The 22,142-nt window shown below is 51.9% G+C and overlaps 1 protein-coding gene across 1 annotated transcript in view; it reads right to left on the bottom strand.

Annotated features, from left to right (window-relative positions):
• Positions 1-22,142, bottom strand: part of KDM3B (lysine demethylase 3B) — a 479,529-nt gene that overhangs the window by 436,813 nt on the left and 20,574 nt on the right. The window contains 1 exon segment of the mRNA XM_030211010.1: positions 5,674-5,838. Within this exon segment, the coding sequence (XP_030066870.1) occupies positions 5,674-5,838 (165 nt within the window).

The following is a 22,142-nucleotide window of genomic DNA, read 5'->3' as shown; positions in this document are numbered from 1 at the left end:
ATCAATCACCTTAGTTGAAAAAGCTTTCTTCTTCAGCCTGTCCCTTTCAAGAGCCAGGCCGTAAGCGAGAACGGAGACGGGTCTGGCGTCACGATCGGACCTTGCACCAACACCACCGACTCCGCCAGCGTGAGCGGCCCGCCTATCGCCAGACGTACTAGATCGGCAAACCAAGGCCGACGAGGCCAATTTGGAACCACAAGAATTACTGTCCCGGCGTACCACTCTATTCTTTGAACTATCCGTCCTATCAAGGGCCAAGGAGGAAACACGTACAACAGCTGGTGAGGGGGCCACGCGAGCACCAGAGCATCGATCCCCTCGGACCTCGCCACCGGCTGAAAAACCTGGGAACTTGAGCATTGTCTGACGAGGCCATGAGATCTATCAACGGTAGACCCCACTCCTTCACTAGGCGACGGAACAATGGACGATGTAGCAACCACTCTCCTGGATCCAACGTGTGCCTGCTCAGAAAATCCGCACTGACGTTGTCTACTCCGGCTACATGACTTGCCGAGAGACTCTGAAGATGAAGTTCTGCCCAACGCATTAACTCCGCCGTCTCCTCTGACACCTCTCGACTCTTGGTACCCCCCTGATGATTTACGTACACCACCGCCGTGGCATTGTCGGACAGTACTCGAACTGCCTTGCCTTCGAGAAGATACTGAAGAGACTGCAGTGCCAACCTTATCGCCCGAGTTTCCGACCAATTTATGGACCACAAGGCCTCCTCCTCCGACCAGCGACCCTGAGCTACCTCTCCGAGACAACGCGCCCCCCAACCTGCTAGAGTAGCATGTCGCTAGCACCGTCCACTCCGGAGGATCCAAGGGCATGCCTTTTTCCAGATTCGGCGTGTGAAGCCACCATCGCAGGCTGAGACGAACCGGATCCGGCAAGCGCAGTCTTTTCTCCAAGCTCTGAGTCTGAGGAGACCACCGCTCCAACAGTGCCGCCTGCAGCCACCTCATGTGAGCCCTGGCCCAGGGCACTACCTCTATCGATGCCGCCATGAGTCCCAAAATCTGAAGGTAAGAGTGAGCATACGGGAACCGTTTGGCACAAAACTGGCGAATCAATAACTGCATCTTGGCAATTCGAACTGCTGGTAAAAACACCCGGCCCTTCGCCGTATCGAAGCGAACCCCCAGATGTTCCAGGGACTGAGTCGGTTCCAGGTGACTCTTGACCAAGTTCACCACCCAGCCAAGCGACTCCAAGAAAGCTACCACCTTCGCCGTTGCATCCACACTCTCCTGAAGGGACTTGGCGCGAATGAGCCAATCGTCGAGATACGGGTGTACCAACACTCCTTGTTTTCTCAAAGCCGCCGCCACGACCACCATAACCTTGGAAAAGGTACGAGGCGCCGTAGCCAGACCGAACGGCAGCGCACAGAATTGAAAAAGCTGTCCCAGAACCGCAAAACGGAGAAACCGATGATGCGCCACCCGAATGGGAATATGAAGATAGACGTCTGACAGATCCAAAGATGTGAGAAAATCCCCCTTCTGCACCACTACTATGACCGAGCGCAACGTTTCCATGCGAAAGGAGGAAACTTTCAAAGCCTCGTTGACCCTTTTGAGATCTAGAATAGGCCGAGAGGAACCTTCCTTTTTGGGGACCACAAAATAAATCGAATAACAACCTGTCCCCCTTTCTGAAACCGGCACGGGAACGACCGTCCCCAGATCTATCAGCCGACGCAGCATCTGCCGAATCACCCTGGCCTTGACCCGAGAGTGACACGGAGAGGCGAGGAAAAAATCTGGAAGGAAAGTCTCGAATTCTAGCGCGTACCCGTCTCGCACCACCTCGAGTACCCACTGATCTGACGTGATATGGGTCAACCTCTGATAGAATTGACTCAAACGAGCCCCTACCCTTACCAGAGGCTGGACCCGCACACCTTCATTGTGAAGCACGCCCGGAGAACAGACCTCCCCCCGCCGCGTCTCGGCCTCCTCGCCGACCTCCGCGAAAGGGCTGAGTACGCTGAAAAAATCGACCTCTAGGTGCAACACTAAACCTACCCAGCCTATAGCGCCGAGTATCTTTGAAACGTGCACGCCCTGCCATACCTCGACCCCCTGCTTTGAGGCGCAACTCCGGCAAGCGCAGCATTTTGGCCTCACCAAGACCACGAACCAACTTATCCAACTCTTCTCCAAACAGCAAGGTCCCCTTGAAGGGGAGAGAACATAACTTGGACTTAGACGCCGCATCCGCCGTCCAACCACGAAGCCAAAGAACCCGACGAGCTCCAACCGCCAATGCCATATTCTTAGCAGAAGCTCTCAGCAGATCATAACTAGAATCTGCCAAAAAGGAAGAGCCCATCTCTAACTTGGCTAGCTCTTGCACCAAGGAAGCTACTACTACTACTACTTAAGCCGGGCCATCCAAAAGACTTTCAGCCCAACGGAAACACGCCCTGGCTACTAGGCCCCCCGCACAGAGCGGCCTGAAGTGACAATGCCGAGAGATCAAAATTGCGCCGAATGACTCTAATCTCCTATCCTGCAGATCTCTGAGAGCAGCTCCCCCCCCCCATCAACCGGACTAGCCGTAGCCTTGGTAACCGCGGTCACCACCGCATCCCACTGTCGGCGACTTAAAGGAGTCCTTATCCCCTTGCGGAATAGGGTACAGTCTCACCATAGCTCTGCTCACCCTACAAGGAGAATCTGGGGAGAACCACTCCTGGACGATCATATCTCTGAGATCCGAATTCATGGGAAAAGTACGCGCTGCCCGCCGAATTCCCTTAACTAAAGGGTCAAGCTGCTTAGCATCCGCTACCACCGGCTCAGGCGAATCAAACCTAAGCGTGGACACTACCTGCTCAATCAGCTCAGGAAGCTCATCCCTAGGGAAAATGCGCACCACCGAGGGGTCTTCACCTGGCAAAGGCCCCTCCTCCTCAGAAACCTTGTCCCCTAGGAAATCATCCCCCAGCAGACTACCCTCGTCATCTGAGGGAGGCAAGGAAAAAATTTGGCTCTTCAGACCAATCTAAACGCTGTCGCTTAGCAACCAGAGGCCCTGCTCCCTTCAGAGGCTCTAACTGATTAGGGCTTGACTGCCAGGCCTGAAACATGGCCCAAATAAAATCCGGAGGAAACTCCATGGTCCCTGCACCTTCCGGAGACCTAGAAGCACTCTGCCCCGGATCTTCCAACAGCGGGCGAGCAGCCACCCCCGTGGCGCCCGAATCCAAGATAGCGGCGTTCCCGCCAAAATCGGAACCGCCGCTACGGGCCCAGAGGACAAGTCAGAGACGGGCAAACCTTTACCGCTACCTGAACCCTCCGCAGCTAGTACCGGAGGTGAAGAATCAGGCTGTTTAGGCTCCCCACAGAACCTGCATTGAGCTCCTGGCGTGTCTATCCCTCTTCGCGCACAAGAACGGCAGCGCGACGGCTTTCCCGCCGACATCGCAAATTTAAAGTGGTACACCCTAACGTCCCAGCTCTCTCAAAGTTGCTCAAAATCCCCAGGCCTCTCTGTCAGCTTCCCAAACAACACAGTCAAGCACTGCCAAGCAGCCAAACACTGTTTCTTTTTCTTTCCTTTTTTTTTTTTTTACACTCACAACAAAAGCCCAGTTGCTAAGAGCTGACAGGGACTAAGCACTCAAGGTTCCTGCCATAGCAGGAGCCGAGGCAACAGGCAGAAAGTTCAGAAAGAGGATTTCAAAGCTACAAACTGCCAGAAGTTATGGCGCTCAAGGTTCCTGTCACAACAGGAGCCGAGGCACATGGCTGCCTAACCAAAGGCCAGCCGGAGAATAAGCCACACACCGGCTAAATTCCACAGAGAAAAGTGAATCCCACTGGACCCGCTTTTCTTGAAGCACTCAACCAAAAATAATTCCAAGTACAGGGTATTAGTTAAGAAAATCTAATCCTACCAGACCAGACTGACTGCTCAGGCTGCATGTCTACCCTCTGCTGGAGACTGAGATTTACTGACTGCTTGGGGGTTGGCTGCTAGCTTATACTGGTTTAAGTTTTAGTGTTCTCAGTCTCCCTCTGCTGGTAGGCATGCATAACCCAAGCGTCTTGACCAGTCTGGAGGGTCGCTGAGGAAGTAAAACTTTTAATTGCTCATAACTCCTATTCACTTGTTCAGTACCCATGTCTGTTTTATCATTTCCACCTTAAGAACTTTATCTCTTATTTGTCCTGTTTGTCTGTCTTAATTAGATCGTAAGCTCTGCTGAGCAGGGACTGTCTCTTACATGTTCGGTGTACAGCGCTGTGTACACATCTAGTAGTGCTACAAAAATGGTAAGTTGTAGTAGTAGTAGTAGTAGTAGTAAAACTAGCTGATGACTACTTAAACAAGACTTAGCCATGAGCAGAACCAATATCAGCATCCGTGGCATATTCATGGGTGGGTCCAGAAAGAAAAGTCTTTGACCTGTAACTACTGCAGGAGTAAAATAAGGTAAGGCAGCTGAGGTAAACATGCAACCCCAAAGTATCAAACTGCACACAATACTGTGTAGCTTGCAATACAGCTTTTAATAGACAGCATTGTGCTGAAGCATTTCTTACAGCTTTCATCATAGTCATATTCAAGACTCCCTGCACTTACGTCATCAAAAAGTTAATGTATAGTCCCTTACTAGTAAAAAAGGCCCGTTTCTGACACAAATGAAACGGGCGCTAGCAAGGTTTTCCTCGGAGTGTGTATGTTTGAGTGTGTGTGAGTAACTGTGTGAAAGAGAGTGAATGTGCGAGTGTGTGACAGAGAGTGAGACTGGGTGCGAGTGTGTCTGTGAGAGAGAAAGAGAGTGTGTGTGTGAGCATGAGAGTGTGTGCCAGGGCCCCCCTCCCTCCCGCCCTCCGAGTTCCAGGGTCGTCGTCCCCCCCTCCGAGTTCCAGGGTCGTCGTCCCCCTCCCTCCGAGTTCCAGGATCGTCCCCTCCCTCCCTCCCTCCCTGCCTCCATCCGCGTTTCAGGGTCCCCTCCCTCCCTTGCATTATGCTTTCTCCCCTGCATTCATCCATATGCAGGCAACGTCCTCTGTGCCCTGCCCCCTCCCTCCATCCATCCATGTGCATCTCTCCCCTGCCCCCTCCACCTCCCTCCGAGTTCTAGGCCCCCCTCCCTCCCCCCACCCCGATTTCCAGGGTCCCCCCTCCCTCTGTCCCTCCGTCCCTCCCTCCCAGTTCCAGGGTCCCATGGAACTGGGAGGGAGGGGGGACAGATAACTTTGGAGGAGTGACGTCAGCAGGTGGTTACAATCCCAGTGACACACATTGGAACGTTGGAGGAGAACGTTGGAGGAGTGATGTCAGCAGGTGGTTACGATCCCAGTGAGACACATTGGAATGTTGGAGGAGCAAATTATTATATTAGATATCAAACAGCTAAACAAAATTTCCACATTCATGGAAGTGTTTGATTCTGTATCAGCTGAAATTTTCATTGTGCATCCTACATTGTTTCATTTAATAGTTGATTGTCTGTTACTCATACTTTACATTTTATACATTTAATGTTAAATTCAACTACTAATTGCAAAGTATTTAGACAAATTCAATGTCCTCCATTAAGGGACACAAGTGTCATTTAAGATGAAGGAACAGCAAAGATAAAAATCAGCATACAGTTTACAGTTTATACTCCAAGATAACCCTGAAAATGTTACTTACCAGTGCAGGCCAATGTGCAGAAGATACTGGGCTTCCCTGAATCACAACCGGATCTTTTCGAGGTGCCCAAACCAAAGACCCTTCTAACAAAACCACCAAAACATCATCTTCATGAATTTTCACCCAAGAATTCAGTTTCCATGTAGAATCAAACTCTACAAACATCTGTGGAAGAGTTTACAGATTTAACAATAAAGTAGGAAATTTACAACAGGCAGTCAGAACTTACCTCAGTACAACATAACATTCTTTTACGGAAAGAATTCTACACTTTCTAGTACATTCACAGGATCCCTTTATGATTCTCATTAACATTAATCCAGGGATGCCACCTGATACCCCTACCAGTTCCAGGATTTCCCCTCAACCTAGACTGATCTACCATAAATATAGAACATACCCTGCCAGCTAATCTAATTATCACTCCATGTGTGTCCAATAAAGGATCTGAAGTCAATGCCTTACTAGAGTCTATCCACCAGCACTTTTTTCACTACACTCCCACATCAAGCATGAATGTTTCCTTCTCTGCCACTGTGGTGACCATCAGCAGCTCCTCTCACTCCCACAGCAGTTAACACTGCCATTTAATAGGGTGTCATCTACAGGCCGACTGAATTTTGGTTTTGGTTACAACGCCAAAACTGGCCCAAAATACTTTTAAAGCTCAGTTTCAGACAAAATGATATTTTAATTTTCAGCTGTTTCAGCTATGACTGACTGTACATTTTCGGTGGAAGTCAAAAAGCTGTGCTTTGTGCTACTTGTCTCCCTCTCCCCACCACTCGTTGGCCCCCCTATCGGTCTGGAGGTGTAGTTGAGGCAAGAGTGTTTCCTATTTCTCAATTATTCCTGCGCATTGTGGCTCTGTTCCCAAAATGGCTGCCATGACTGGGGCATTACTCCTGCCCCAACTACACCTCTAGACCACCAGGGATTGTAAGGTAATCCAGGGTGGGGAGAGGGGGTGCTACTCTTTTTATATTCTTTTTTTCTTATACCGTGATTGCATGTAATGCAGTTAAGAACGTAAGAGCAGCCATACTGGGTCAGACCAGTGGTCCATCTAGCCCAGTATCCTGTTTCCGAACAGTGGCTAATCCAGGTCACAAGTACCTGGCAGAAACCCAAATTCTGGCAACATTCCTTGCTACAAATCCCAGGGCAAGCAGTTGCTTCCCCATGTCTCTCAACAGCAGATTGTGGACTTTTCCTCCAGGGTCATGTCCAAACCTTTTTTTAAACCCAGATACACTAACTACTGTTACCAACATCCTCTGGCAAAGAGTTCCAGAGATTAACTATTCGTTGAGTGAAAAAATATTTCCTCCTATTTGTTTTAAAAGTATTTCCATGTAACTTCTTCGAGTGTCCACTAGTCTTCATACTTTCGGAATGAGTAAAAAAAAAATCAATTTCTACTCGTTCTACACCACTCAGATGTGTAGACTTCAATCATATCTCCCCTCGTCCATCTTTTTTTTTCAAACTGAAGAGCCCTAACCTCTTTAGCCTTTCCTCATGTGGCAGAAGTTCCATCCCCTTTATCATTTTGGTCGCTCTTCTTTGAACCTTTTCTAATGCTGCTATATCTTTTTTGATGTACGGCGATCAGAACTGAATACTCAAGGTATGCAACAATATAGAGGCATTATAGTATTTTCGGACTTATTCACCATCTCTTTCCTATGAATTCCTGGCATCCTGTTTGCTTCTGAGCAAAAGATTTCAGCGTATTATTTACAACACCTAGATGTTTTTTCTTGAGTGCTGACCACTATCTAAGATCCTGTCTAGGCGACACGTGAGGTCTGACACCTTCGCACCAGGCAGGCAAATGTTCAGGAAATCCACCAACCACCCAATTATCTACATGCTTAATGACTGAATCACCAACTACAACAGTGTCCTAACCCTTCCTGCCTGACCAGTTCTTGGAGACATATTCTCGGTGCAAGATTTTGTATAATAGTTTATGTTAAATAGAGTGCTACAAATAAATGTTTTTGATACAAATATTTAGCAGGAATTTAAATCTGTAAATTTGGGATGGTAAGCTCCTTAAGAATTAACTTCTCTGTGGAGTTATGATGTCGGCTGTCATTCTGAGTGTGACGCAAAGTCATCCACTGTAAAAGCTCCATGGCTTGTAGTTTTTACATTAGCTGCAGTCCATATGTGCAGGCAATTTTACTTGGAGGTAAAACCCAGTCTTTCATTATTTAAATTATATTCTGGCTCTGTTGTAAAACTCTCTCCTGATGCTGATTGTATGTATTGTTATTCTTAATAAAAATGTTTGCAGTACATTATATTCTGACTTGGATACTGTGGGTTTAGCAGAAGGATGCAGACTGGAAGCTATGACAATCTCCAACAGCCCTTGCTGGTTCACATTCACCCAACCAACCTTGAGTTTTCAGTTTGAGCTGAAACAAATCAAGTACGAGTTTTGGCTGCAGTTTTGGTTTTGGCTGAAAGCTTTCAGACAGTTTCAGTGGCAATTTCGGTCAAAACTGAAAAAAACCAATTTTGGTTGACCTCTCATGTCATCTTCTACTGAGGTGTGAAGCCAATCTAATGTCTCCTGCCATGAGATTGCCCCACACAGCTTCAGAGATGACGTCCTATTAAGCACCATGGCTGTGGGATTAGGAAGAGGGCAAGTGTTTCAAACTGTGCTTTTCAGCAGATCTAGCTACAACAGACAATAATGTGCCAGGTAGTGTGTAGAATGTAGGGTAACAGGAGGAGAAAATTCCTGCAGGGAAAAAGGGGGATATAATGCCTAGAAGAGAGTTAGGGGAATTGAGGGAAGGGAGACTTGTCTGGAGACAGAACCTTATATAGGCTGGAAGGTGGTGATTAGAGTGAACCTAAAATAGGAGCAGATACAACTGGGGGGGGGGGGGGGGGAAGAAAGGGAAAATTAGGTTCTTACCTTGGTAATTTTCTTTCCTTTAGTCACAGCAGATGAATCCATTACTAATGGGTTGTGTCCACCTACCAGCAGGGGGAGATAGAGTACACTGAAAACCATAGTGCCTCCTGGACGGCTAGCTCCATCTGCCTCTCAGTATTTGAAGCTTCCAAAGCAGCGTTAAACCGCAAAGTAGCATAACATGAACTTACCTCACAGCGAACAAACGCCCCAGAACAGGAGCAATAACACAAAGGAGGGACGAACTCAACCTCCTGTAGTAGAACAGAAATCCTGAAGACTGTTTTCCAACTTCTCCCAATGAGGGAACATGTCTGCAGGAAAAACTGAACACAAAACAGAGTCAATCAGGGAGGGATCATGGATTCATCTGCTGTGACTAAAGGAAAGAAAATTACCAAGGTAAGAACCTAATTTTCCCTTCCTTGTCATCAGCAGCAGATGAATCCATTACAAATGGGATGTATCAAAGCAATCCCTAGATAGGGCGGGAACAAGCCACACCACGCGCCAGCACTTGTGCTCCAAAAAGCATGTCCCTCTTGGCAGCCACATCCAGCCTGTAATGACGGGCAAAAGAGAGCTTAGAAGCCCAAGTAGCTGCACTACATATCTCTTGAAGAGAGAGTGCTCCCGTCTCAGCCCAAGAGGAAGAAATCGCTCTTGTGGAAATGTGCCTTAAAGGCGTCAGGCGGAGGCCGGCCAGATAGCAGTTATGCAGAAAAAATGGCTTCCTTAAGCCAACGGGCTATAGTGGCTTTAGACGCTGGAGACCCTCTGCGAGGACCTGACAACAATACAAAAAGGTGATCAGAGGTCCTGAAAGCATTAGACATCTGCAGATACTGCAACAGAGCCCTGCGCACATCCAGAAGGTGCAACTGCCCAAAAGAATCTGGAAACTCCTCCCTAGTAAAGGAGGGCAGATAAATAGGCTGGTTTAGGTGAAACGCTGAAACCACCTTAGGCAGGAAATAAGGCACAGTACGGTACCGTTACTCCGGACTCTGAGAATTGCAGAAATGGGTCTCGACAGGACAGCGCCTGGAGCTCAGACACCCGACTCGCCGATGTAATGGCCACCAAAAAAACTGTCTTTAGAGTCACATCCTTCTCCAAAGCTCGCCTCAGCGGCTCGAAGGGCGAACACTGAAGAGCCTTTAATACTAGCCCCAGGTTCCAAGCCGGACAAGGGGCTCGCACGTGAGGCCGGAGCCGAAGCACCCCTCTAAGAAACCGTGCAATGTCCAGATGCGCAGACAGGGAGAGGCCAGCGACCTTCCCCCGAAAACATGCCAAGGCTGCCACTTGAACACGCAGCGAATTATAGGCCAAGCCTTTTTGTACACCATCCTGCAAAAAGTCAAGAATCGGCGAGACAGAAGCCGCATGGGTGTGATCGCCTCTGGAACACACCAGGCCTCAAAATGGCGCCAAATCCGGGCATACGCAACAGAAGTGGACTGCTTGCGGGCTCGCTAGAGAGTGGAGATGACCTTGTTAGAATAGCCCTTGTCTCTCAATTGCACCCTCTCAAAAGCCATGCCCATAAGACCAAAGCAGCAGGGATCATCCATGGTTACCTGGCCCTGCGTCAACAGGTTCGGTACCAGAGGCAAAGGAAGAGGAGCCTCCACCAGCATCCGCCGGGGGTCTGCATACCAGAGCCGCCTGGGCCAACCCGGTACAATGAGAATCACCACTCCCTGGTGCAGCCGAATTCGCAGGAGTACTCGTCCTATCAAGGGCCAAGGCGGGAACACATATAGGAGGCCCAGAGGCCAGGGTTGAGCCAAGGCATCCAACCCTGCCGATCGAGGATCTCTCCGTCTGCTGTAAAAGCACGGGACTTTGGCATTTGTGCTTGATGCCATCAGATCTGCTATGGGCGTTCCACATTTGGCATAGAGTTGAAGGAACACTTTGTCTGCCAACTCCCACTCCGCTGGGTCGATGTGGTGTCTGCTTAGATAATCAGCTTGCACGTTGCTCTGACCTGCAATACGAGCTGCGGACAGGAACTGTAGATGCAGCTCGGCCCAGTGGCAAATCACAGGGAGCCAACTGAGTCTGCACTGATAATCCTGGGCAATGGGAGACCAACGTTGTAGCAGGGAACACTGCAGCAGTCTCATGTGCGCTCTCGCCCAAGGCACCACTTCTAGGGTGGCCGTCATCGACCCCAAGAGCTGGACAATGTTCCAAGCTCGCGGGCGAGGCATCCTCAGGAGCAGAAGGACCTGGGTCTGACGCTTGCACCTCCTTTGCTTGGGTAAAAAAACAACAACCCCGAGGCCGTGTCGAACCGAACCCCCAAATACTCTAGAGATTGAGAGGGGGTCAGGTGACTTTTGGGTATATTGACGACCCAGCAGAGAGAATGCAGTACTGAGACCACTCTGGCTGTTACATGTCGACTCTCTTCTGCAGAATCCGCTCTGATGAGCCAGTCGTCAAGGTACGGGTGAACCCGGATACCCTCTCACCTGAGAACGGCAGCTACTACCACCATTACCTTGGAAAAGGTTCGGGGAGCTGTGGCGAGGCCAAAGGAAAGGCCCGAAAGTGAAAGAGTTTTCCCAACACCGCAAACCGGAGAAGCCAAATAGGGATGTGCAAGTAAGCTTCTTTCAGGTTCAGAGAAGTGAGAAACTCTCCTGACTGAACCGCCGCAATGACGGAGCGCAGGGTTTCCATGTGGAAATGCCGCACTTTGAGTGACTCGTTGACTTTCTTAAAGTCGAGAATGGGCTGAAAAGACCTGCCTTTTCGAGGCACCACAAAATAAATGGAGTAACGACCGAAGCCGCATTCGGCAGGAGGCACGGGGATCACTGCTCCCAGGTGCAACAAAGCCTTGCAAGGTCTCCTCTACCACCGCCCGTTTGATGGCAGTGCCGCATCAGTACTCCAAAAACACGTCTCTCATCGGGGCAGTAAATTCCAATCTGTAGCCGTCTCTGATCAGGTCCAAAACCCACTGATCTGAGGTAATCTTGACCCACTCCTCGAGAAAGAGGGAAAGATGTCCTCCAACTGCAGGAATCGAGGAGTGGGCCGGCGCACCATCATTGAGAGGGTCACCCATGAACTCCAGGCCTTGAACCGGCCGCTGCGGAGTTCCTCTGCTGAAAATGGGCACGCGAAGGAAACCCAGCAGAACGCCCCAGGAGGTACCTTCTAGCTTCACGGAAGCGAGGTCTGGAAGAGGAGGGAACCGCCTGACCCTTGGAAGAAGGCCGCGGCCTATCCTCAGGTAACCGCTGGGGTTTAGCATCCCTCAGGCCCTTGACAATTTTCTCCAACTCCTCACCAAACAGGAGAAGGCCCTGGAAGGGCAACTTCACCAACCTTTGCTTAGAGGCCATGTCAGCCACCCAATGCCGCAGCCATAGAAGACGGCGAGCGGCCACCACCACAGACATCTGTTTAGCCGAGGCTCTGACCAGATCATAAAGGGTGTCAGCCAAAAATGACAAGGCCGACTCCATCCGCAGTGCCACCTCCACAAGGGGCTCCGCTCCATCTCCGGGCTGTTCCACTGCCTGTTGCAACCAAGCGAGGCAGGCTCGAGCAGCATAACAACTGCACAAAGACGCCCGTAAGGCTAGGCCTGAAATTTCAAAGGACCGTTTCATTGCTGATTCCAGCCGTCGGTCCTGCATGTCCTTCAGGGCGACCCCTCCCTCTACTGGGAGGGTAGTCTTCTTCGTCACAGCCATGACTACGGCATCTACTTTAGGCACGGCCAAGCGTGCGAAGTGCTCCTCACTAAGAGGGTATAAGTGCCCCATTGCCCTGGCAACTTTCAAAGGCCCCTCGGGGTCAGTCCATTGAGCTGAAATAAGCTCTTGGATGGAGTCATGCAAAGGAAAGGCTCGAGCAGGCTTCTTAGTACTTGCCATCCTCGGATTACCAGAGGAGGCCTGAAAGCACATGGCGCTCCAGGACGCCCAACCCCCTCTGCCTTCAGTATATGAAATTTCCAAAGCAGAGTGAATAAAAAAGGCAATATAACAAACTTCCTCACAGAGAACAAACGCCCCAGAAAAGGGGCAATAACCAAAGGAGGGACGATGATAACCTCCCGCAATAAAAACAGCATGTAGAAACTCTGATAGCTTGTCTTCAAGTACTCCTGATGAGGCACAATGTCTGTATGCAACATCTGTACAAAAACTAAAGTCAGTCAGGGAGGGATCATGGATTCATCTGCTGTGACTAAAGGAAAGAAAATTATCAAGGTAAAAACCTAATTTTCCCTTCCTTGTCATCAACAGCAGATGAATCCATTAAATGATGGGATGTACCAAAGCACTCCCTAAGTAGGGTGGGAACAGGCAACTCCGCGAGCAAGTACTTGCGCTCCAAAATGCGCATCCTGCCACGCTGCCACATCCAGCCTGTAATTCCGCACAAAAGAGAGCTGAGAAGCCCAGGTAGCCACACGACAGATCTCCTGAAGAGAAATGACACCCGTTTCAGCCCACGAAGAGGACATTTCCCTCATAGAGTGCGCTTTAAACGCGTCAGGTGGCGACTGCCCTGAAAGCAGATAAGCAGAAAAAATGAGTTCCTTCAGCCAGCGGGCTATAGTGGCCTTAGACACCAGAAACCCCTGTCGGGGACCTGCCAACAGAACAAATAAATGATCAAAATTCCTAAACTCATTTGACATCTGCAGATACTGCCACAGAGCCCTGCGGACATCCAAAAGGTGCAATTGCCCAAAGGAGTCCGGAAACTCCTCCTTAGAGAAGGAAGGAAGAAAGATGGGCTGGGTGAGGTGAAAAGCTGAAACCACCTTAGGCAGAAAAGAAGGCACCGTACGAACAGTTACCCCAGATTCCGAGAACTGCAGAAAAGGATCCAGACAAGAAAGCGCCTGAAGCTCAGACACTCTTCTAGCCGACGTCATTGCCACTAAAAAAAACTGTCTTGAAAGTCACATCCTTCTCAGAAGCCCGTTTAAGAGGCTCAAACAGAGATCGCTGGAGTGCCTTCAACCTGAGCTCCAGGTTCCAAGCCGGAAAAGGCGACCGCAAAGGAAGACGGAGACAAAGCGCCCCTCTGAGAAAACAGAGAATATCCGGATGAGCAGCAAGGGACAATCCGGAGACTTTCCCCCGGAAGCAGGCCAACGCTGCCACTTGAACTCGAAGGGAATTGTAGGCCAGGCCATTTTGTAGCCCGTCCTGCAAAAAGTCCAGCAAGAGCGAGACTGTTGCCAGAGTCGGCGAGATAGACTTTGGCGTACACCACGCCTCAAAAGTGCGCCAGATCCGAGCATAAGTCGCAGAGGTAGACCGCGTGCGAGCCTGCAAGAGCGTGGCAATAACCTTATTAGAATAGCCCTTGTCCCTCAATTGCGCCCTCTCAAGAGCCAGGCCGTAAGACCAAAGCGGCAAGGATCTTCCATAGTCACCGGGCCCTGAACTAACAGGTTCGGAACCCGAGGCAAAGGAAGAGGCACGTCCACAAGCATCAGCCAGAGATCCGCATACCATGGACACCTTGGCCAATCCGGGGCAATGAGAATCACCAATCCTCAGTGCAAATGAATCCGAAGTAGAACTCGCCCTATCAAGGGCCAAGGAGGGAACACATACAGGAGGCCAGAAGGCCAAGGTTGAGCCAGAGCATCCAACCCCGCCAAGCGAGGATCTCTCCTTCTGCTGAAAAATCGAGGGACTTTGGCGTTTACGCTTGACGCCATGAGATCCAAGCTTGGAGTCCCCCATTTGGCACAAATCTGAAGAAAAACTGTCTGCCAGCTCCCATTCCGCCGGGTCGATTTGATGTCTGCTGAGGAAATCGGTTTACAAGTTGCTCTGACCAGCTATGCGAGCCACGGACAGCAGCTCTAGGTGGCGCTCGGCCCAGTGGCAGATCTGAGACGCCTCCGCAGCCAGGGCCCTTGCACTGAGTGTTGCCCTCTCAATTGATGTAGGCAGACAGAACTCAGGCAGGAAGACCCTTCAGCGTCCTGTGGAAGGCCAGAAGAGCCTGAAATATCGCTCTCAGTTCCAAGCGATTGATGGACCATCCCGCTTCCGCGGTGGGCCACAGACCCTAAGCATAGCGTCCCCGGCAATGAGCTCCCCAGTCCGAAAGGCTGGCATCCGTTATCACCAGACAACAAAAAGGAAGAGCCAGTGGCATCCCCTGCCACAGTCTGCTGTAGGAGAGCCACCAATCCATATTGCGCTGGGCCGCAGGAAGCCACCGTAGTCTGCGTTGGTATTCCTGGGAAATCGGAGACCATTGCTGAAGCAGAGCAAGCTGCAGCGGTCTCATGTGAGCTCTCACCCAGGGAACCACCTCTATGGTGGCCATCATCGATCCCAGGAGCTGAACAAAGTCTCAAGCTCGAGGGCGAGGCATCCGCAGGAGCAGGCAGACCTGATTCTGAAGCTTGAGCCGCCTGCTGTCAGGAAGAAAAACAAACCCCAAAGCCGTGTCAAACCGGACCCCCAAATACTCAAGAGACTGAGAGGGGGGTCAGGTGACCTTTGGGCATATTTATTTTATTTATGGCATTTATATCCCACATTATTCCCACCCATGGACAGGCTCAATGTGGCGTACAATAGTCTATTAAACAACATTAATACAAAATACAAGAATTAGCGTCAGAGAAGGGAAAGAGGAACAACAGGAGGGAGAGGGAGAGAGGGAAGGTGACAATTTGTCGATGTGGCTGCCGTGGCTCAGAGGGATGTAACACCAGGAGGGCCCACAGCATATTGACTACCCAGCCCAGAGTCTGAAGAACTGTAACAACTCTGGCTTCGGCAAGACGACTCTCGTCTGCCGAATCCACTCTGATGTCCACTCTGATGAGCCAGTCGTCAAGATAAGGGTAAACTCTGATACCCTCTCGCCTGAGAAAGGCAGCCACTACCACCATGACCTTGGAAAAAGTCCGAGGGGCAGTCGCCAGGCCAAAAGGCAAGGCGCGAAACTGGAAATGTTGGCTCAATACCGCAAACCGGAGAAACAGCTGATGCGGCGGCCAGATGGGAATATGCAAGTAGAGGGAACCCGCTCCATCGGCAGGTTGCTCAACCGCCTGCTGCAATCAGGAAAGGCAGGCCCGGGCTGCACAGGAACTGCAAATAGCCGCCCATAAGGAAAGGCCCGAGATATCAAAGGACCGCTTCAGTGCGGATTCCAGCCGCTGGTCCTGCATATCTTTCAAAGCGACCCCTCCCTCCACCGGGAGAGTAGTCTTTTTAGTCAAAGACCCAGAGGGTCAACTGGCTTTCCCTCAGGGGGTAAAGGTGACACACAGCCCTGGCCACCTTCAAGGGACACTCAGGGTCAGACCACTGAGCTGAAATAAGCTCCTGGATGGAAGCATGCATGGGAAAAGCCCGAGAAGGCTTCTTAGTGCTAGTGCTAGTCATCCTAGGATTAATAGAAGAGGCAGTGCCCTCGTCAGGATCTTCAATACAAAGAGCCTGTAAGGCATCAGAAATGAGAGCTGGCAGCTCATTGTGGTGGAAAATCCGAACCGCTTTAGGGTCATCCAACTCCTGTGGCAAGCAGCCACCCTGGGCTATCAAGAACTGGAGGCAATCCAGACCGACAGGAATTGTCAGGAGCACAAATTCAGGGGAGAAAAACTCACCCTGTACATCCGCCCCCACATTGGGGGAAGCAGAGGCAAAAGCTCCTCTAGAAACCTCGAAACAAGGCATCCCCCTGCACTCAGACCCCTCCGCAACCGCGAGGGTCGAGTCACGCCCCGGCCATGCTTGTGCCAGCATTAGCATCTAGGCAGCATGTGCTGCAAAGCCCCGCTGCTGATCTGCGTTTCCCACAGTGGGAGTAGCGCTTAACCCCTTCAGCAGCCATCAAATACAGAAAACAAAATGGCGCCTTCGCACCAACACTTACCCTGCACAGAGCGCTGTCAGCGGGAACCTCCCCGGAGGAGCTGGGCACCACTCTCACCTCAGGAGACCGAGTCAAACGAGCTGCGGTCAAGCTGCACCGAACCAGGAGCTCAGGAGAAAGCCTCTCTCTGTTTTTTGTTTTTTTTTTTTTACTGTGAGGAAAGTTAGAGGCAGGCAGCCACAGAGGAACTCCGGGCGGAGGGGGATTGGGTAAGGCAGGGACAGGAAAAACCAAGTATGCCTTTAAAGTGGGCACCACCAGCCACAACACCCTCTGCTCTACTGGCAAAGCACAGGAGCCACCCCAGGCAGAAATCCAGGAGCTGAGAAGTGACATCCACACCTGCTGGGAGACAGAGTTATACTGAAGGCAGAGGGGGTTGGGCGTCCTGGAACACCATGTGCTTTCAGTTTTCTCTATCTCCACCTGCTGGTAGGCGGATACAACCCATCAGTTAATAGATTCATCCGATCGCAGGCCCACCCCGGAGGAGTTAGAAAACACTCTTACCTCACCAGACCGAGTATCACAGCTCCGGTCCCATAGAAGAATCAAAGGAAAGGTAAAATTATGTATAATCATACCTGATAATTTTCTTTCCATTAATCATAGCTGATCAATCCATAGACTGGTGGGTTGTGTCCATCTACCAGCAGGTGGAGATAGAGAGCAAACTTTTGCCTCCCTATATGTGGTCATGTGCTGCCGGAAACTCCTCAGTATGTCGATATCAAAGCTCCATCCGCAGGACTCAGCACTTAGAGAATTACACCCACGAAGGGACACTCTGCCCAGCTCACCACCGCCGAAACGGGGGAGGGGAATTAACCCAGCTCATCCCCACACAAGTGGGGGAGGGGAATCCGTCCAGCTCATCCCCGCGGAGCGGGGGAGGGACACCACACCCGCCGATGCGGGGGGATCTGGCTTATCCTGCAACCGCAACTGCGGGAGGAGCTGACTGACCCTAACACCGCCGAAGCGGGAGGGGTACAAAGCTACCCTACAGCCGCACGAAGCGGGAGGGAGTGCCGGCAGAATTTTAAGTCTCAATCCAGCCCCGTAAAACGGAGGGGAGAGGAATGCAGCAGCTCACTGTAACACAAACTCGTCTTAACTCTTGAAGAATCCAAGTGAAAAAACTTGAACACGAAGTCTTTCTGAAGTAACTGAAGACTAAACTTGAACCTGAAATGCAACCAGAATAAAAACAGTACAGATATCAGGGAGGGGCTATGGATTGATCAGCTATGATTAATGGAAAGAAAATTATAGGTATGATTATACATAATTTTACCTTCCATATCATCAAGCTGATCAATCCATAGACTGGTGGGATGTACCGGAGCAGTACTCACCCAGGGCGGGACATTGAAATCCCTGACCTCAACACTGAAGCTCCAAACCGGGCCTCCGCCCGTGCAGCCACAGTCAAACGGTAATGCTTGGAGAATGTATGAGCCGAAGCCCAAGTTGCCGCCTTGCATATCTCTTCCAAGGAGACGGATCCGGCCTCTGCCATCGAGGCCGCCTGAGCTCTCGTGGAGTGAGCCTTCAGCTGGATAGGCGGCACCTTCCCCGCGGCCACATAAGCCGCTGCAATGGCTTCCTTGACCCATCTTGCCACTGTAGGCTTAGCAGCCTGCAGACCCTTACGAGGACCTGCAAACAGGACAAACAGATGATCCGATTTCCGGAAATCATTGGTCACTTCCAAGTATCTGATGATGACTCGTCTCACATCCAGATATTTAAGAGCAGAGTACTCCTCTGGGTAGTCCTCCCTACGAAAGGAAGGGAGACAGAGCTGCTGATTCACATGGAAGCGAGAAACAATCTTGGGCAGGAAGGAAGGCACTGTGCGAATAGTCACTCCTGCCTCAGTGAACTGCAGAAAGGGCTCTCGACATGAGAGCGCCTGGAGCTCGGAAACTCTTCTGGCTGAAGTGATAGCCACCAAAAAGACTGCTTTCAACGTCAGGTCTTTCAGAGATGCCCTCGACAAGGGTTCAAAAGGCGGCTTCTGCAATGCTCTTAGTACCAGGTTGAGATTCCACGCAGGCACCACTGAGTGCAGAGGAGGGCGCAGGTGATTAACTCCCTTGAGAAAGCGCACCACATCTGGCTGCGAAGCCAGGGAAGCACCCTTCAGGCGGCCCCTGAAGCAAGCCAGAGCCGCTACCTGGACTTTAAGGGAACTGAGCGACAGGCCTTTCTCCAGACCTTCTTGCAGGAACGCCAACACTGAAGAAATTGGAGCAGTGAAGGGAGAAAGTGAGCCTGCTTCACACCACGCTGCAAAGATACGCCAAACCCTGGCGTAAGCAGTAGAAGTAGAGCGCTTCCTCGCTCTCAGCATAGTGGCGATGACCTTGTCTGAGAAGCCCTTCTTCCTCAGACGCTGCCGCTCAATAGCCAGGCCGTAAGACCAAAGGGGGAGGGATCCTCCAACACCACGGGACCCTGATGTAACAGGCCCTGCTCCACTGAGGGCCGCAGAGGATCGTCGACTGAGAGCCTGATCAAGTCCGCATACCAGGGACGCCTGGGCCAATCCGGACCCACCAGGATTACCCTGCCGGGATGCTTTGTCACCCGGTCTAGCACCCTGCCCAACATGGGCCAGGGCGGGAACACATAGAGAAGCTCTTGTGTCGGCCACTGTTGGAGAAGAGCATCTACTCCCAGGGATCGAGGGTCCCGTCCTCTGCTGAAAAAGCGCGGCACTTGGCAATTGGCCGATGACGCCATCAGATCTAGGCTCGGCTGGCCCCAGCGCTTCGTGATGTCCAAGAACGCCTGAGCAGATAGCTGCCACTCTCCGGGCTCCAAGGTATGGCGACTGAGAAAGTCCGCCTTGACATTCATGACTCCGGCAATGTGGGCAGCTGAAAGCTGCTCCAGGTTCACTTCCGCCCACTGGCAAAGATTCATAGCCTCCTTGGCTAGAGGGGCGCTCTTGGTACCTCCCTGGCGGTTGACATAGGCCACAGCCGTGGCATTGTCCGACAGGACCCGTACAGGCTTCAACACCAGTACCGGGATGAACTCCAAAAGCGCCAACCGAATGGCTCTGAGTTCCAGGAGGTTGATAGACCACTTTGCCTCTGCAGGAGACCAGAGCCCCTGCGCTGTCCTTCCCAAGCAGTGGGCTCCCCAGCCCGACAACGAGGCGTCCGTCGTGACGACAATCCACTCTGGGGTCACCAGAGGCATTCCCGCAGACAACTTGTCCGTCTGCATCCACCAGCTCAGCGCCTTGCGCACTGCTGGGTCCAAGGGAAGGCGCACAGCATAATCCTCCGACATCGGAGTCCAGCGCTGCAGCAAAGAGAGTTGAAGCGGTCTCATATGAGCCCTGGCCCAGGGCACAACTTCCATCGTGGCCGTCATAGAGCCCAACAGCTGCACATAGTCCCAAGCCCGAAGGGGAGAGGCTACTAGGAACTGGTCCACCTGAGCCTGAAGTTTGACAATCCGATTGTCTGGCAGGAACACTCTGCCCACTTGGGTGTCGAATCGAACTCCCAGGTACTCCAGGGACTGAGTCGGGCGCAGCTGGCTCTTCTCCCAGTTGATGATCCATCCCAGGGAGCTCAAAAGAGCAACTACCCGGTCCACAGCTTTGCCGCACTCTGCATAAGAGGGGGCTCGGATCAACCAGTCGTCCAGATAAGGATGGACTTGTACCCCTTCCTTTCGTAGGAAGGCCGCGATGACCACCATTACTTTGGAAAAGGTCCGCGGAGCAGTAGCCAACCCGAAAGGGAGGGCTCTGAACTGGAAGTGTCGTCCCAGGACTGCAAAACGCAGAAAGCGTTGATGAGGAGGCCAGATGGGAATATGCAGGTACGCTTCCTTGATGTCCAAGGATGCCAGGAACTCTCCTGCCTTCACTGCCGCTATAACAGAGCGGAGAGTCTCCATGCGAAAGTGCCGCACTTTCAAGGCCCGATTGACCCCTTTGAGGTCGAGGATAGGCCGGACAGAACCTCCTTTCTTTGGTACCACAAAGTAAATGGAGTAACGTCCCTTGCCAAGCTGACTTTCTGGCACCGGAACGACCGCGCACAGGCGGATCAGATTGTCCAAGGTCTGCTGCACTGCCACAGCTTTGACCGGAGACTTGCAGGGAGAGAGTACAAACCCGTCTTTTAAGGGTCGGCAGAACTCTAGTTGTAGCCGTCTCTGATGACTTCCAGCACCCACGCGTCTGAAGTTATTGTGGTCCACCTCGCCCAGAAACGAGGACAGCCGTCCTCCAATCTGCACTGGGGCGTGGACCAAGACCCCGTCATTGGGTACGAGACCCTGGGGGAGGACCGGAGGGAGCACCTCCGGGACGGCGGTCTCTGCGAAAGGAATGCTGCTTGGGGGAGAAATTCCTCTTGAAGGAAGAGGGGGCAGAGCCCGACTTGCCCGGGCGGTACCGACGGGCTTCCTGCAACCGTCCTCTGGAGGTACCGGGACGAGTACTAGCCCGAGCCCTGACCTCTGGTAATTTCTTGCCCTTAGACGTGCCGAGATCGGTCACGATTTTGTCCAGCTCGACCCAAAGAGCAGCTTGCCTTTAAAAGGCAACCTAGCCAGGCGGGATTTAGAGGCGTGGTCAGCAGACCAATGTTTCAGCCAAAGCCACCGCCGCGCAGAGATTGTCTGAGCCATGCCTTTCGCTGAGGCCCTCAAGACATCATACAGCAAGTCTGCCAAATAGGCTAAGCCCGATTCCAGGGCCGGCCAATCAGCCCTCAAGGAATGATCCGAGGAGGAAGCCCGCTGCACCATAGTCAGGCACGCCCTGGCCACATAGGAGCCGCAAACTGAGGCCTGCAAACTTAAAGCAGCCGCCTCAAAGGACGACCTTAAGGCCGCCTCCAATCTTCTGTCTTGGGCGTCCTTTAGGGCCGTGCCACCTTCCACCGGCAACGCCGTTTTCTTAGTCACCGCAGTGATTAAAGAATCCACGGTAGGCCACAGATAGGCCTCACGTTCACTCACAGCCAAAGGATAGAGGCGGGACTAGCCCTAGCCACTTTAAGGCTCGCTTCTGGGACATCCCATTGAGCCGGAAATTAAGGTGTGCATGGCATCATGCACGTGGAAGGTTCTAGGCGGGCGCTTCGTCCCCAGCATAATGGCAGAGCCAACAGGGGCTGAGGGAGAGACGTCCTCCGGAGAGGAAATCTTCAAAGTGTCCATGGCCTGTAACAACAGGTTGGGCAAATCCTCTGGGCTAAAAAGCCGCGCTGCAGAGGGGTCATCCGCTCCATCCGAGCGGGATCCGTCTCCTCCGAGGAATCCGCAAAGGACCGTTGGGAGACCTCAGACACGCTGCCCTCATCTACATCGGAGGAGACAAATTCCTCCAAGGCCTGGGAATCAACCCGAGGGCGTTTACCTCTGGGAACCTCAACCTCTTTACCAGACGAGGGAGCAGGGGCAGCGTTGTGCATGAGGAAGGCCTGATGCAGCAGCAAAACAAACTCGGGGGAGAAACCCCCCAGACTGTGCACTTCCGCAGTCTGGGCAACAGCCCTAGACGCACCCTCAACCGGCGCTCGCAATAGCGGGGGAGAGACATGCTGCGCATCCAAAATGGCGTCCGGCGCGAAACTCCGCGAAGGAG

Source organism: Microcaecilia unicolor, chromosome 8 (assembly GCF_901765095.1).
Source record: "Microcaecilia unicolor chromosome 8, aMicUni1.1, whole genome shotgun sequence".
NCBI lineage: Eukaryota > Metazoa > Chordata > Amphibia > Gymnophiona > Siphonopidae > Microcaecilia > Microcaecilia unicolor.
This window is presented reverse-complemented; position numbering and strand designations above follow the sequence as displayed.